At 52.1% G+C, this 14,317-nt stretch overlaps 1 protein-coding gene across 5 annotated transcripts in view; it reads left to right on the top strand.

Annotated features, from left to right (window-relative positions):
• PKNOX2 (PBX/knotted 1 homeobox 2) overlaps window positions 1-14,317 on the top strand; it is a 258,653-nt gene extending 244,336 nt beyond the window's left edge. For all 5 annotated transcript variants that reach the window (XM_082341039.1, XM_082341038.1, XM_082341042.1 and 2 more), the window contains 3 exons: window positions 9,925-10,001; window positions 10,914-11,092; window positions 12,130-14,317. In XM_082341039.1, coding sequence (XP_082197165.1) covers window positions 9,925-10,001; window positions 10,914-11,092; window positions 12,130-12,356 — 483 coding nt within the window. In that variant the 3' untranslated portion in view covers window positions 12,357-14,317. The remainder of the gene's footprint in view (window positions 1-9,924; window positions 10,002-10,913; window positions 11,093-12,129) is intronic.

Raw genomic sequence — 14,317 nt, forward strand, 5'->3', positions numbered from 1 at the left:
AGGACACTGTAGACAGCAGTTCTAATGGTTGACAGCAGAAAGGGAGAGCGTGGTATAATCTGCAGACTTGTTTAATAGAGATCGGTTATTAGAACTTCTATTGTAGATGCTGGCTTTCCTGTTTTCTTCTTTCCCTCAGGCAGAAGTTAGTATTCTTTGATTCCTTTTGCCCTGTGTCCAAGGCTTCTTGTCATTTCCACTGTTCTGTGGCACTAGCAGCTATAGAAATGTATTCAGATGACAGCGTGCTCCTGAGATGGAGGCTAAACCCCAGAGCCTTTTTGCTGTTAGGCTGCAGTGAGACTGGGATGGTTTCATCCATTAGTTCCTTGCTTCTGGGTCCCTGAAGAATACAGTGAGATTTTCTTGCTACTGCATTTTGGCTGAAAGCAGCTAAACTCCTGCTGGAAGCAATCATTCCATTGTAAATCCAGATAGGGTGAGAAACCCTGGCAGAGGGTCCTCTCCGTGGAGGAGAGAGGGAGGGGCCCAGCTCAACCCCCGCTTCTGCCCTCACCCCCTCTTGTCCAGATCCCAGCCTCCCCCTGTCCTGCCTGGGTGATTCTGCTTATTCCCATCAAAAATGTGACTGTTCTCTGTGCTGCTGTTACCCAGGCACAGGAGCAAGTTTACAGAGTATTTTCTGTGTGGGGGGAGAGGGTTGGGGGAGCCTACAGAAGAAACCAAGCCCCAGCGGCCCTGACACCATCAAAGGAGCCCCTCCTCCCTTAGCTACTTCCATGTGCCAGGTGCGGGCCAAGCATCTTCCTGCATCATCTCGTTTCACCCGCCCAGCCAGCGGGTGAAATGATCCTCATTTTACCAATAACAAAACTAGGCTCCATGAAGGTAACGCATTCCCCAAGGTCCCGCAGGATTTGAACCCAGGTCTGTGTGGCTTGAGCCTCTAATGTCTCACCCACTAGGCTGTTACTGCCTCTGCATTGACGCAAGAAACCACAGCATCTCTCGGTTCCCATGCAAAGTCTAGGTAAAGCAAAGGGGGACCCCGACCCTCAGCTGAGGCCCAGAACCCCGTCCTGGGACAGCTGCAGGATTTTGATAGCCTGGCCCTAGTTTTAGATATAGTGAGGCTTTCTTACTATCTCATCCCTTCCTCTTCCTTCCGTATCCATCACATTCACAAGCCTGGCACGCATCCAGCCAGGGTCACAGTTGCACTCTGCTTGCAGCCATCTCACCCCCGCCCCACAGAGCTGAGGACCTTGCTCCAGGGCCCTCGTATAAACTCGGCTATAGTCACAAAAGCTGAGTGCACAAAAACACCAGGAGCCTTCTCTGTTTGATTCTTTTGGTATTGAAATATAACTCACATGCCATAAAATTCACTCTTTTTAACTGTACAATTCAGAGGTTTCAAGTATATTTACAAAGCTCTGCAATCATCACCACTATACAATTCCAGAATATTTCATCACCCTGGAAAGAAACCCTGTACCCATTAGCCGTCACTCCCCTGCCTCTAGAAACCAGTGATCTACTTTCTGTCTCGATGGGTTTGCCTATTTTGGATAATTCACATGAATGAAATCGTACGATATGGAGTCTTTTGTGACTGACTTCTTTCATTTGGCGTGATGTGTTCAGGGTTCATCCATATTGTACCATATAGCAGTGCTTCATTCCTGTGTATGACTGAACAGTATCCCATTGTGTAGATAGACCACATTTTGTTTATCCGTTCATCAGTTTATGGACATTTGGGTTGTTTCAACTTTTGGGCCTTGAGTGTTGCTGCTACACACGTTCCTGTACACCCCACGATTCTGAGCCCGTCCTTATCTTTGGGATTCTTTGTCAGATTCCCAGCCATCCTCACCCACAGGGCTAGAGCCTCACATGCTGGGCTCATCCCCGCTGCGGGTACAGCGTGTGCCCTGCACACAGGCTCCCAGCCAAGGAAGGCTCGTGGAGGTGAGATCCAGTTGGTTGCCTCTGCACCTTGGTGTTGCCTTCAGTCACTCAGCAAACATTCTTGCCCCCTTCCCTGTGCCTAGCATTGTATTAAGCTCTGAAGGAAGCATGCATCTATCCCTGTCAGAGGCCCATGTACAGGCTTCATCGACAGCTGACTTAGAACAGCGGTGGCTCTTACAACAGAGAGAGGCAGTCTATGGAAAGGGCGTGGTACTCGGAGGCAGGATCTAGATTTGAGTCTCACTGCCCCCTCTACGTAGCCAGCAGACCTGCGGTGAATTGCTTAACCTCATTAAGCCTCAGTTTCCTCTGCTGTAAAATGGGAATCACGATACCCAGCTCAGAGTGTTGTTGTGAGGATAGAATAAGATGATGGATGTGAAGGTACTTTGTCCTGATACAGACACAGATGCTGCTACAAATACCCCCAGTCTCCCTCCAGGAATCCCCACAATCTGCCCTGCCTTGGAAAATGCTGAGAGAAACCTTGACACTTCTAGGGAATCCGTGGAGGAAAGTAAGAAACCTTGAAAAGCAAGAAAATGGCCTAGGGAGACTGAACCATTCTTGTTCCAGAATACCTTGTCTACTGCTTTTTCCTTTAACTTCATCACCTTATCTGAAATCTCACTCATCAGAGACCCACTTAAAATTATCCAATCCTTGTCAAAATACCTACAGCGAGGCCCTGAGGCCATCACTCCTTCACAGCTTAGGTATGAATTAGTCCAAAAGCTTGGTTTTCTATACCCACTCAGCTAAGATCACTTTCATGGGGAAAGTGCCAGTGCTTATTATTGGTAGAAGATGAAGATTAGGACATTTTTAAACACAGCATTTTGAGGAGGTAAGCCAGACTGGGGTGCCAGAGGAAAGGTTCCTAGCAATTGTTTTCAACCTCTTCTAGGTCCTTGACCCTTTTGAGAATCTGATGAAAGCTTTATCTCCATCATCATGAACATAGTTGCAGGGGATTTGACCGTGAAGCCCTAGAGGCCAGAGGCCTCCAATTCAGGAAGCTGACTGTAGGATAACATGAAGACCCGGGGATTTGTGAGAGGGGTGCTGGGAAGAGTCAACAAGGCACCAAAAAGGCAGAAGCTGACAAAGTCTGTGCTCTCCAATCTCAGAGTTTACCCAGGTCTAGTTCTGTTCCCTGAAAGTAGAGGAAGATCTCTTGTTTGTTCTTCCTGAATCCCGGGGGCTTCTCTCCACCAGAACACAGATCTTTAACTAAACTGTCCACTAACACCTAAGCTTCAGGTAGGAGACATGATTTCAGCACTCAAAGGGCTGATAAATTAATCGGGGGAATAAATCATACACATACTACGAGCGGTCATCCCATGATGTAATCAAGTGCTGTTACACAAACACACACGCAAGGGGTTGGGGAATAGATGACTCGATAGAGGTGAGGGGGCTTTGCCCATCCTGCTGGTCAGACACATCCAGCATAGTGTGTCCAGGACTGAGCATCAGATATCAAAAGGTCCTTCGACAAGTTGTGTCCAGAGAAGGGCAGCCAGGATGGGGAAATGTCTGTTCAAATGACTTCGACAGGAAATGTGTCACATGATGAATGGTTAAAGGCTGGGGATGTTTGGTCTGTAGAAAAGATTAGTTCCTTTAGGGCAGCCTGGTACAGTAGAAGGAACAAGGCTTTGGAGGCAGACAGACCTGAGATTGAGCCCTGCTCCATTTTTTACTGACTATATGACCTTGAGCGGGTCAATTAACTTCTCTGATGTCAATTTCCTCTTCATAAAATGGAGATAATAATACCTACCTATGGTGAAGATCAACAATATGTTAAAAAGCACAGTAGCTGACAGAGGTGGAATGGACGTGGTTAAAGATACAGGGGGTGTGGGTCCCAGCTCTGCCACGTACCCCCAATATAACCTGGGGCCAGTTTTTAATGCCTCTGGGCTCGGTTTTCTCATGTGCAGAAGGTACCCCATCCCCGTCCCCCTTCCCCCACAAATATGCTTGAAACAATCAGTTGTGGGAATAGCATTGTTAATACGTAGGCAGCCTGATACAAGCTAGAATTCCCCCACCCACTCCTACCCATCTTCACATCCACAAACACACGCAAAGGGAATGGTGACAAGTACCAGTTACCCCTTAGGGTCCTATGATCAGTCAACGAAGACATACTGAACACTCGGCACGGGCCAGGCATTTTCCTCGGCACCAGTGAGGTGGGGATGAAAAGACAGGTGTGGACCCTTTTCTCAAACATTGCAGCCTGTCTGGTTGGGGTGAAAAGCAACAGATCATCCTTGTAGTGTGTGGAATCCTGGGTAGGGTGAGGGCTCAGAGCTCATGGGGGGGACTTAAGGGGTTGGGGGCAGGTTAAGAAGGACCAATCTTGCTGCCTTGAGAAGGATGGATTGAAGAAGAAGCCAGAGGGAGGGAGAGTGGTTTTGTAATTGCAGGAGGGTGAAGAAAGGGAAAGCAGTAGATTTTTACAATGAGAAACTATACGGCAATGAACATGAATGTGATTGTTACACAGAACAGCCATAAGTGGATCTCACACCATACTGTGGAGTGAAATACTGCATGCTATATGATTCCATTTATATAGAGTCCAAAACCAGGCAAAACTAAACCATAATGGTTAAGGATGTAACATAGATAGTAAAACTATAAGGAAAAGCAAAAAATGTAATTACCATAAACATCAGGTTATCTTTGGGGAGGATATCTTTGGAGGTAAGTGATTGGGAGGGGGCAGAAAAGGGGCTGCTGGGGTGCTGGTAGAATTCTATTTTTTGACCTGGCGGGTCAAATACATGGGTATTTGTGATACTACACCAAGCTATGCATTTCTGTTCTTTGTGCTTTTCTGTGTGTGAACAATTGTAAGTGGGGAGGGGAGTTGAAAAGAGAGAGAAATGGAAGAGTGGGACATATAAGCAAGGGCAGCTACAGCAGGAAAGGGAGGGTCCTTGGGTGACTTGTGTGCTCCTCTCCATCCCAAACTGCTCCAGCATCTCTGAAGTCAGTGTGTGCCCTGCATCTCCGATGTGATGAAATGTGGTTGTTTCAGGGCCCGTCACCATCCTGGCTGCCTCCCTCCATCTGGTCTCTGGCCCTTCTAGAGCAGCGGCCACGCTATCAAGCTGTGGCCGCAGCAGATCACGTGCCCACAGTTGGTCAGGAGCGAGAAGGGAAGGAGGGTGTGTTTGACCCCAGTGCAGGAAAGTGGGAAAGCCAGCTCCAGGCCCTGCTCCAGCGGCAGCTCCGACTCACACCTGCAGGCCGCTGCTTCCCACACGCTGTGTCCCTCCGGGACGCGGCCGGCCTCCTGCTGGTCTTCCTGGGCTAGGAGGTGCGTGCACCATCTTGGGTGGGCTTTGAGTGAAAGACGTGGCCAGGGGCCCATGGGCCAGCCTGGCTGAGCTGCTTTCAGACCCGGGACCCTAGGGGGAGCCCATAGTTCGAACTGAGAGATGCCTTCAGCTTCAATTTAGCCCAGGTGAGACTTGAGTTACGGGACCAGAAGGGAGGTGTCAGGGAAAGAGTTTGGTTAGACGTCAGAGGAGCGTCCTAATGCCAACTGTGGTGTTGTGAAACGCCTGCTCAGTACACATCCTGCAATTCCCTTCCCCAGAGACTAAATATTCAATGATACCATGTCTGGGAGTCTTCGCCATGTGGCGCAGAGTGAGTCAGTGCAGCACACGTGCTTTGCCTGCGTCATTCATTCAATCATCCCTGAAGTCCAAGGAGTAATCACCATCTTCTTATTTCTATTTTAAGCCCAGGAAACTGAGGATGGCATACATCAAACGATAAATTGCCAAGGTCACGCGGCTGGTTAAGTCGTGGGTGCAGGACTTGACCTCTGCAAAGGCCATGCTCTTAACCACCAGGCAGCACTGCCCAGTCACCTGAGGCTCCCTGCTGGCCCTGAAAAGGAGCTGTAATTTTCTGGTCCATCCTCTGTCTCTTCTAGAGGGCTGCTGTCTGTGCCCTTCCCTCCCGACTCCAGAGGAGTTCCTCCAAATAGTTATCAGAGAGCAGCTGCCGCGGCCTGATGGCTCACCACCATCTCGCTGGATTCCTCTCCCCGTCCCTGGCCTCGAGCCGTTCCGATTGTGCTAAAAGTAGCACTGACCAAATCGAGGGCTGTCCAGGGGCCAGGACTATTTTGACTCTGTCCTCAGGAATCATCTGGTGTGAGGCGTAGACAAGCTGGAGGCATGGACAAGCTGGACCGCTCCCATGAGCTCTCAGACATGGCGCCAGGAATGTTCTGGCGACACACCTGTCCCCAAGGCCGTGCCAGATGCTGCCACTCACCCCATGGCCTCCCCCGCATGCCTTACGGGACACTGGTCCCAGGAGCGCTGGGTGGTGGGACTTGCCCCCCAGGAGGATAAGGGCTTTGTATCCCTACCATAAGAGGACAAGCAGCCAGTTTCAGGGACCCTGCCTCCCTCCCTCTCCATTAATTGGGAGCACGTTAATCTGTGGACTGATGGCATCCACTCAGAATGGCGGCCCGCACCGGAAGCCTCCTTAGAGACAGCAAACATTATCTGGGTGAGCCTGAAGCATTTCCTTCTCTGGAGGTTTTTTTTTTTTTTTTTAATTTTTTTTCTTTTAATTAATTAATTAATTAATTAATTAATTAATTAATTATTTGTGGCTGTGTTTGGGTCTTCGTTTCTGTGCGAGGGCTTTCTCTAGTTGTGGCGAGCGGGGGCCACTCTTCATCGCGGTGCGTGGGCCTCTCACTGTCGTGGCCTCTCTTGTTGCGGAGCACAGGCTCCAGACGCGCAGGCTCAGTAATTGTGGCTCACAGGCCCAGTTGCTCTGCAGCATGTGGGATCCTCCCAGACCAGGGCTCGAACCCGTGTCCCCCGCACCGGCAGGCAGACTGTCAACCACTGCGCCACCAGGGAAGCCCCTCTGGAGGTTTTTAATGGTAGACGAGATTTGCATCTGACTGACTTGAATATAAGTCCCAGTGCAAAGCCCCTGTCTGGAACGCCCAGGTCCTCCTTTACTGGGATGGCTTGGCCATTCTTCAAAATCCAACTGAAGTCCCTCCTCCCTAGGGAGGGCTCCCCTGACGTCTCTTACCACCCGATGGGTACTTACACACGACTTTTTTTTTTTTTTGGCTCCAGAATCTGAGCTCTTTACTAAGACACTTTACAGACTGCAGTGCTGAAGACACACTACTTTCTAATAGAGGCTTTTTCCTTTGCCTGTAGCCTGTCCCTCTAAGCTGTGAGCTCTACGGCCGGGTATCGTTCACTTGCGGGCACCTCCGGGGTAGCAGCTTCCCAGCGTTTGTGGTTGATGAACCGGCAGAGTTGGCGAGGCTCAGGGAACAAGTCAGCCATCTCCTTCTTGTGCTGGTTCACTCATCTGTTTCATACACGAACACTGAATATCCACTCTGCCTGTTACTGGTCTGGACACTGGAGATGCAATGTCTAATAAGACTGGGTCCCTGCCTGAGAGCAACTCCCAGGAGAGGGGGAGATATCTATCACCATATAGTGGGCTAAAGGCAATTATTCAAGTGCAGCAGCGACTAACTTTGCCCGGGGGAGCTGGGGGAAAGGCCTCACAGAGGACTTGACCTGTGAAAGGTCTTTGCAGAAGCTCAGAAACGCACGCAGTGGAAAAGTGGGAGAAAGAGCATTCCAGCAGAGGGAACAGCATGTGCAAAGGCGTGAAGGTATGAAGGGCCTAGTGGGGCCCGGGAAGGCCAAAAGGTTACTATATTTTTGCTGTGTTCTCAGACCGGTTGCCACGGGTGACAGGGAAGCTGCTCGGCTCCTTATCAGGGCCGCTGAGCTTGGAGCTCCACGGGGCAGGGGAGGAGGGCTGGGCCACCACCCCTCCCGGGAGGGTGTCAGATGCATGGAGCCCCTGGGAGGCTACAGTCTCCTCCCCACCTCCCCCGGCTCCTTCCCAGTTAGATGAAACGGGCTCCTATGACACCGACGTGCTTTCCTTCTTGTTACAATCTTAATATTATACGGATCACGAGTCCCGGCTGCCCTGGCGTTGTGGTCAGGGTCAGAGGTGTGAATTAAAACAACACACGACCCTGATTGCTTCAGTCAAGGGACCCTGAGGACACCGAAGAGGTTCCTTTCCTTTGTCACCGATGATGAGAGTCTGTGGAGGTGGCTGGTCTCAAGTTCATCCCATAGAGAGCTTTAAGCACCTTGCCAACGTTGTCCAATAATAGTATGAAGAGCGATCTCTTATTGAGAGCTTTACAAGTATAATTTCTTTTTTCTTTTTTTTTATTTTTTATTTTATTTATGGGTGTGTTGGGTCTTCGTTTCTGTGCGAGGGCTTTCTCCAGTTGCGGCGAGCGGGGGCCACTCTTCATCGCGGTGCGCTGGCCTCTCACTATCGCGGCCTCTCTTGTTGCGGAGCACAGGCTCCAGACGCACAGGCTCAGTAGTTGTGGCTCACGGGCCCAGCTGCTCCGCGGCATGTGGGATCTTCCCAGACCAGGGCTCGAACCCGTGTCCCCTGCATTAGCAGGCAGATTCTCAACCACTGCGCCACCAGGGAAGCCCCCATATAATTTCTTTTAATCTTTAGATGACTTTATGATGCGGGGTTAAATGATGGGCCTGAGATCTCATAGCTCTTCATGATAGAGCCAGAATCTGAGTCCCGGTCTTCAGGACTTTGGAAAGCCCAAGCACCACTATCTCGTACCACCTCAATAAGGGGATGATTCTGACCTGAGGACAGCTTGGCCCTCTACCCTGAGAGCTCCTGAACCTCCCCTAGCTGCCAGGGCAAGGCTCTGACCCATTCAGACGCTCATCACACCTATATTGCAAGCCTGCTGGGTGCCAGGTGTTATGCAGAAGCCTGGGAAAGACACACAAACACATAGACCCAGACTTCATGGGGCTCACCACCCAGTGGAATCCAGAAGGTCCCCTAACCCACGGCCACCCCAAACTTTCCCAGTCTTTAATGTGACCTATTCAGCCTCCCCAGCGCTTTGGCCAACACCCACTTCTCCTAAGCTTCTCTGGTGCTTGTTACCCAAACCCCGGCACCTACCGCCTTGTTTCTGCTTTCTTTTGCTCGGCAGCCATTTGTACTTCAGGTACATGTGGCGGGTGTTGGGGATACATTAATAAGAGCTGGTCTCTGCCCTCATGAAGCACGATCCGAGAGAGAGACAAACGTGTAATCAGTGCAGGACTGAAGGCCCTGCCCCACGTCCTCACTCACCCTCACAAAGACACTGACTCCGTCTCACAAAGTGGCAGCATGAAGTGATGGGGGGAGCCCGGACCAACGTCAGAACTGAGTTCCGAGCTGCTGCCGCCATCTGGGGAACAGTGGAGATAGTCCTTCAGTTTCTTCACCTAACCTGCCTCTTACCAAGTTTTACCGATATGCTTTATTAAGTGAAATTAAGTTCATGAAAGCATTTCATAGGCTATAAAGTATGACACAAGTCGTAGTTATCATTATATTTATCTTCTGTCTCCTAGGATGCCTGCATGAATCTGCACACGTAGTAGATATTCAGTAAATGTCAGTTAGTTTAAATTAAATGGATTCGTTCACCTGTTTACCACCTTCTGAGAGTCCTATGGGCTTTAGAGGCCATTGTCAATCCTAATATTGATAATGCCTGACCTGCCTGTTTGGGGGTGGACCAAGTGAGAATGTGACGCTGCTTTGGAAGTGATCAGGATTGAACTGTACCGACCCTTGGGAAACCACTTGGTCCTCCGCCACGAGGGGCTGGGCTCAGGGCAGGTGGCCCTCCTCAGGCACAGAGCAGCCTCCCTCCAAGCCCTTGGCCATCCTTTCGGGGGAACAACATTACACTTTCCCCTTTTTGGGCTTCCAAACCACTGGGGCTACCTGGCCCGCGATGCTGCCTGTGTCGTGGGCATGGTCTCTAGGGGGACCAGGCCACCACGTGCCCACCCCTCACTAGCCCGTCACCTCTCATTTCAGCACCCCTACCCCACAGAGGATGAGAAGAGGCAGATCGCGGCCCAGACAAACCTCACCCTCCTGCAAGTGAATAACTGGTGAGTTAGTATCGTCTGCCCAGAGGCTCTCAGACCCAGGGGCCACTTGCTGGGCAGGGGAATGCATAGCAGGGGAAAGAGGCTAGAGTGCCCAGCCTGGCCTCAGTCTCAACCTGGCGACCATGCCAGCCGTCCCATGTGGGCTGGAAGCAGATATCCGGAATCAACACCTACAGCCTCATCTGCAGCTTCTCAGCGCCCTCTCCTGGGAGACTGTGTCAGGAACATCACTGGAAGCGTCTTGCCTAATAGAAAACCCAGCCCCACCTGCACTACAGACACACAAGGGTGCCTGCATCCCACAACCCGAGGCCACCGGTGGTCATCTGGTCTACTCACCACCCATGTAAAAAGAGCTCAAGCTGAAACACTCTGCAGGGCTGGGAGCAGGAAGGATAGGGAGGAGCTGGCAGTTCTCACCCCACAGGGCTCCCGTGCTCCCCTCCTCTGTGGCCGGCTGGGGTGTCATAGAAATCTCAGAGGGCAAGTTCTGGCTGGATGGGAGCAGACCCTTGGCCCTCTGGAGAGAGGTCAGGTCAGAGGTTAGTGCCTTTGACTGGGGGGGGCTTCTTCCTTCCTCTGTTCAGTCCTGACCGGTCTGGAGCAGAGATTCCTGACCCTTCTCACGCATTCATCCCACACTGGTTTGTGGTCACCAAGCCCCCTGGTGACGTCACGAGCTCCTCGGTGCCCAGGGCTCATCACAGCTGTGCTTCCACACCCTAGACCAGACCCCGGTCTGTTCCGTACAAGGACCAGCTGCTGAGAGTCTGGAAGCGGCTTGGCGCTCTCTGCACACACATGCACACACATGCACACACGTGCACACACACACACACACACACGTACCTGCGCACACATGCTCCCGCCCCCTGGTGGTGACTTACCCGTCTCCATCTTACCCCTGGGCAGGTTCATCAATGCCCGGAGGCGCATCCTGCAGCCCATGCTTGACGCCAGCAACCCCGACCCTGCCCCCAAAGCCAAGAAAATCAAGTCGCAGCACCGGCCCACCCAAAGATTCTGGCCCAACTCCATTGCTGCAGGGGTGCTGCAGCAGCAGGGCGGTGCCCCGGGGACAAACCCCGATGGTAAGAGCTGGGGCTGAGGGTACTGTAGACGGGGGCGGGGGGCTGGTTGGGAGGGGGCTCCTGGAGCTCCTACGGGTGCAGCTGTGCACAGAGTCAGGGGCTGAACGTCTACACACTTGAGTGGCCGTGTCAGCTCTGTCACAATACTTATCCCTACCCGATCCCCATCAAATGACGTATGTCAGCCTGAAAGAAAGGGATTTTTTTTTTTTTGCATATATTTTAACAAGCCAAAAGCAATCTCACAAAGACGAGTGGGAGTCAGCTGGTGGTCATCTGAGTCAGTGGCTTCTCAGCAGAGTCCCCCCTCCTCAGTCCCACACCCACCTGAAGTCCCTCAGCACCGGTGAGTGTTTGCACAGTTCCCCAAGAGCCAGGGCCATCTATACATACCGAAGCAGGCAGCTGGCTTGTGAACGGAGGCCAGGAAGAGCTTTGTTTTCCCAGCTTCTCCATCACACCCTCCGTATACACGTTTCTAATTGCCGGTCGCCTGGTGCACAATGAATAATTCAATGAGCCACGAGCCAGACAACATTTTATAGCTTAGCATGTGAAGCTAGCTCTGTGTGGGAAGTGGAGTGGAGGTGCACACGTGTGCAGGAGTACCTTCATGTATGCATGCATTTATGTGACTGGGTACCAGTTCTGTGTGGTGGGCAATAGTCTTATGAGGTAGAGTAGAAATCAACAGATTTTGAGCTTGACCAACCAGGGAGAGAATCCCAGCTATATCATGCCTGACTGTGTCATTCTGAGCTAATGACTCAACTGTCTGAGACTGTTTCCTCCTCTTTAGGATGGGGATGATAATACCTACTTACAGAATTCTTCGAAAGGCAACAGTGTTTGACATACTTACCCAGAAGATGCTCAGGAAGTGGTACCCAGGAGTGCCGCTGCTTGGGATGGGGCAGGGAGTGGCTGACAGGGCAACAGACAGGAGACTTCACGCCAGGGGACTGTCCAGTGTAGGAGCTCACCACTGAATCCACTGGCTTTCCTGGGCCTGACCCCTGCCTTCTTCTCTCACGTAGGTTCCATCAACCTGGACAACCTGCAGTCCCTGTCCTCCGACAATGCCACCATGGCCATGCAGCAGGCTATGATGGCCGCACACGACGACTCATTGGATGGGACAGAAGAAGAGGATGAGGATGAGATGGAGGAGGAGGAGGAAGAGGAGCTGGAGGAGGAGGCCGACGAGCTGCAGACAACGAATGTCAGCGACCTGGGCTTGGAACACAGTGACTCCCTGGAGTAGTCGGGCAGCCCAGATGGCACTGATCACCGAGCAGGAGAGGAGTGTCGTCAGGAGGGCTTCAGGGTGGGGGGGAAGGAGACACGGGCAGGCAGCACCGAGGAAGTTGGACCCTGGCTTCCCAAAATCAGTAGCTGGAGGAAATGCAGAGGAAACACCTGCTCCTTCCCAACCACCAAGCTTCAACCAGTACCCTGGCCCCACTTCCCTAGAGCTGCAGGGGACTCCGTTTGGCGGGGCCAGTCGAGCAGCCTAGACAGGAAGGCAGGAGTGAGATCTGGACTCACCAAATCCCTGAGGACAGATGGCACCCAGGCCCCCCAGCCCCCGCCACTGAAGGACTTGCGTTGTTTCCAAGCCCTGCGCTGTGAGGTGGATCAGTGCTGTCCACAGAGTGAGCCTTGCCAGGGAACAGAGTTAGTTAGGAGGAAAGGGAGGGACAAGGGGGGGGTTGGGTTCCACCTCCAGAGGGTTGTGAGCTCCTCTGAGAGACATTCAAGGGCAGGAGGGAGCCTGAACATATAATCCATGGCTGGAGGAGGGGAACGGCCTGAGGCATCACATCCGGCAGACCAGAGTGGGACCTGGATTCCCTAGAGCCCCTCTCAGTCCTCCAAGGCCCTGTCTCTGGGCACAGGCAACCGTGGACTTGGGAGAGAGGGATGGGAGCCACCAGAGCCGCCTTCTCTCTCTCCTGGAAATCAGTGGTAAGCTGGTGGGCTCATTTATAGGAGGTTAAGCAGAGTCCCCTCACCTGGGTTGGCTCCAGGACCCAAGGAGACGGCAGAACCTGGGCTAGGAGCCATATCAAGGTGACTTTGGGGACCACAGCTGTCCCCAGTGGTCACAGAACTCAGCTCCTGTAACAACAGGACAGCAGCGTCTTATCCCAGATGTTCCAGCCCTCGGATGGAGCTCCCAGACGTCCCACCCCCTCCAGGGGCCATCAGAGAGGGTGGAGACGGGTTAGCTTGGAATCTGTCCACCCTCCCCGTCCCTCACTGCTGTCCCCCTGCTCCCAGGCCGGCTCCACCAGCCTTCATCCTCTCGTCTTCACTCTATCCTTCAGAGGAGGCAGAAGAAACATTGGAAAGCAGCATCCAGCCCAGTGGGAAGCCAGGGGTTGGAGAAGGTGCTACATCCCTCTTCCCATCAATATCCAAAGTGTGGAGGAGGTGCCCCACCCCCCGCCTCACTGTTCTACACACCATCACTTACACAGCACTGGAGGAACTGGGGCTCCACCAGGAGGAGGAGTCTTCCCACCATCTGCCCAACACACACCCTCCCACCTCAACATCCGGTCCCCTGGGGTTGGCACCCCATCCTCCCGTTCCCTCCCACCCCTATGGCTGTGAATGACGGGACTGATCACACGTGTGTTTTCCATTGAATTTAATTTAATGGACTTGCAGCTTCATTTGTCAGTTGTACGTTGGCCATCTCCGTCAGTGGCAGGATGTAAGCGGCTGCCTGGCTCAACTCGAGGGCCCCCCCGCAGGGCCCCCTAAGGAGGAGCAAAAGGATGGTGGCTTTCCTGAGGTCTCCCTGAAATGAATGTATTTCTTCCCCCAAAAGAGCTGATATTTAATGTTTTAATAGGGATTTTTGAGAAACAAATAACCTTATTTATAATCTGGGTGATCCAATCATTTTTTACTCCCTTTTGATGCCATAGGTAGGGGAAAGTCTAGCTTTTTTGGCGTGAGACTTTTGCAACGTGAAGTGGGATAAAATACATTTCCTGTTCTGGTTCATTTTTCTTGTTCACACACACACACCCTTCCACTTATCACTTTGGACAGGCATCCCACCCCAGCACAGGCACACCTGCACACACGTGCCCACACATCCTCCTCCCAGCCCCCTCCACCTGCCTAATGTTATGCAACCTCTTCTGATGTATCCACCAAACCAGTACTGAATGTGGCCGAGTTTTCAGTAAACCTTATTACCTACCATAA

The sequence above is a fragment of the Balaenoptera borealis genome (assembly GCF_965194805.1).
Source record: "Balaenoptera borealis genome assembly, chromosome: 11".
NCBI classification, from domain to species: domain Eukaryota; kingdom Metazoa; phylum Chordata; class Mammalia; order Artiodactyla; family Balaenopteridae; genus Balaenoptera; species Balaenoptera borealis.